The 2,565-nt window shown below is 35.3% G+C and overlaps 1 protein-coding gene across 1 annotated transcript; it reads left to right on the top strand.

The window, feature by feature from the left end:
• The first annotated feature begins 301 nt into the window (after positions 1-301).
• Positions 302-1,459, top strand: LOC109211048 (RING-H2 finger protein ATL16-like). The gene has a single exon (XM_019374549.1). The coding sequence runs from the start codon at positions 530-532 to the stop codon at positions 1,451-1,453; it is 924 nt and encodes a 307-aa protein (XP_019230094.1). The 5' UTR covers positions 302-529; the 3' UTR covers positions 1,454-1,459.
• The last annotated feature ends 1,106 nt before the right edge of the window (positions 1,460-2,565 follow it).

Below are 2,565 nucleotides of genomic sequence, written 5' to 3'. Positions count from 1 at the left end.
ACTTTATTTTTGAAATACTTGACAACTAAAAGTGATTATAGGGAATATTTTTTTTTTAAGGGATGTGCCAAGTCAATACGTACACCTCTATGGGGAGTAATAAATTCATGTGATCTTGAAATAAACAATTAAAATATTTTTCTGCCAACTAAGATTTTTCTTATTGGGGAAAGAGACAGCAGTCAACAACTACACCTCTATGTTCACACTTCCATCTGCTTCTCACCTTAAAATATTCCCAAAACTCATACTATATATATGTTCATTTATTCATTTGATATCTCCTCTGATAATACTTCTGTTTCTTGTCATTAATTCCCACCCAAAGTTTCTTCAAATTTTGCCCTTTTTCTCATAGGACTTTTGTCCTTCATCTAATTCATTGTTGAAAATTACAAACCTTTCCATATCTTCTTTGACACTACTTAAATCAATACTCGGCGTAGTGCAGTACATAGCATACATTAAACTGTCAATTGTACGAGCGTAGTCTAGTTGACTAACAGATCTTCCCGAGTTCTCAAACAACATGGATTCAGAATCAATTTCTCCCATGAAAAATCCTCCAATTAATTTGCATTCTTCTTCTCATTCTAGTTTTCCAATTATTGCCATAGCTATTATAGGCATTTTTGCTATTATATTCTTGCTAGTCATTTACTATGTTTTTGTCATCAAATGTTGCTTGAATTGGCAAAGAATTGATCTTTTAAGGCCATTTTCATTTTCAAGAAGGCGAAATATTGAAGACCCTTTAATGGTTTATTCACAAGCAGTGGAAAATCGGGGACTGAACGAATCAGTGATTCGATCAATCCCCGTTTTCCAATACAAGAAAAGGGAAGAAAAAAAAGATGATTTACTAGTGGAAAATACAACTTCTTGTGAATGTGTTGTTTGTTTGAATGAATTTCAAGAAAATGAGATGCTAAGAGTCATTCCAAATTGTGCCCATGTTTTTCACATTGATTGTATTGACATTTGGCTTCAAAATAATGCAAATTGTCCACTTTGTAGAATTAGCATCTCATCATCAAAAAATACAACAAATTCCCCATTGGATCAAATCATCACTCATCAAGATCAAGACTATGTTGTGATAGAAATAGGGAATTTACCAATTAGCCCTTCTACTAGAAAAATTGAACCAAATGTACCAAAAACAAAAGTCAAAAAATTGAACCATGTTTCAAGCATGGGAGATGAATGCATGGACATAAATAGGAAGAAGGATGAACAATTCACAATTCAACCAATTAGGAGATCTTTCTCAATGGATTCGGCGTCGGATCGACAACTTTACGTAGCAGTTCAAGAGATTATGCAGCAACAAAGGCAAGTTACTAATGTTAGTCCTAGTGAAGGTAGTAGTAGTAGAATTAAAAGATTCTTTTCATTTGGGAATGGAAGAGGATCAAGAAATGCAGTTTTACCAGTTCACTTAGAGTCATAGTGTGTGGGTGGGGGGGGGGGGGGGGGGGAGGAACCTTTTATTTTCAGATTTTGGTAGTTTTTTGTTGGTATAGATGTAAAGTTTCTTGGATTTGTTTAGAATTTTTTTGGAGGATAGTTATGGAAAATAGAAATATATAGGGATGGGTAATCTCTTTTTCTCTTTCATGTATATTTTTCCTATGAATTGGTCTTTACCTATGTACTTTTTTGGCAGTTGTAGCTAAAGATATGACCATGAACTCTAAAGGGTTTGATGTAGTTGTAAGCATATAAATTTTATTAGAATTTTGGATATGTAAAATAATTGGACTATATTTTAAATTCAAGATGTATTGGTCCAAATAAATATATGGGCTAATATAATGAATTAATTATATAAGTCCAATATATATGGATTAAATAAGTCTTAATCCATTGGGCTAGCCCATTTAACTGGGCTAAAGTGATGAGCCCACTTCGTTAAGCCCAAGATGTCATCCTCCTAGAGGCCCAGTTTGGTGCCACGTGTCAAATGACGTGGCGCGCCAAGTCAAGCGGAAGAGCCAATAGGACCATGCCACGTGTCAAAATGACAAGGCATGCCCAGTCACACTGAAAGGCCAATTAAATCGCGCCACGTGTGCAAGTGACATGTTTTGGCCAATCAAATGCGGCCATCTCATACTTCAATTTGATTGGTCGGAAAGAGTTTGTTCTTATCACAACTCTTCCCTTCCACAACTATAACTAGGGGTCTTCATAACTCAGAAAAGACACCAGAAGTTATAACAAGAAGCAAGAAAGAGCTCGTGGATCAAACACTGCAAATTCCTCCACAAGTTTCAAGCTTCAAGCAATCAAGTTCAAGTTCAAGCTCAAGAACGAAGAACAAATCAAGTTCAGGCTCAAGAACGAAGAACAAATCAAGTTCAAGTTCAAGCAATCAAAGTCAAGATCAAGAACGAAGTCAAATCAAATACAAGGTGTTCAAGATCAAGGCTACTTGTTCGTGATACAATTCGTGGCAACAATCAAAGTGTTCGCGACGGATAAATCAAATTCAAATTCAAGATCAAACTCAAAGGCCCTTGAATTTATTTACTATTGGAAAGAAGAATCAGAGGATCCATA

The sequence above is a fragment of the Nicotiana attenuata genome, unplaced genomic scaffold (genome assembly GCF_001879085.1).
Source record: "Nicotiana attenuata strain UT unplaced genomic scaffold, NIATTr2, whole genome shotgun sequence".
Classification (NCBI taxonomy): domain Eukaryota; kingdom Viridiplantae; phylum Streptophyta; class Magnoliopsida; order Solanales; family Solanaceae; genus Nicotiana; species Nicotiana attenuata.
The sequence above is the reverse complement of the archived record's forward strand: the minus strand, read 5'-3'. Positions and strand labels throughout refer to the sequence as shown.

Excerpts from the sequence above, each read along its gene's own strand:
- LOC109211048 (XM_019374549.1), top strand. The coding sequence starts at position 530 with ATGGATTCAGAATCAATTTCTCCCATGAAAAATCCTCCAATTAATTTG.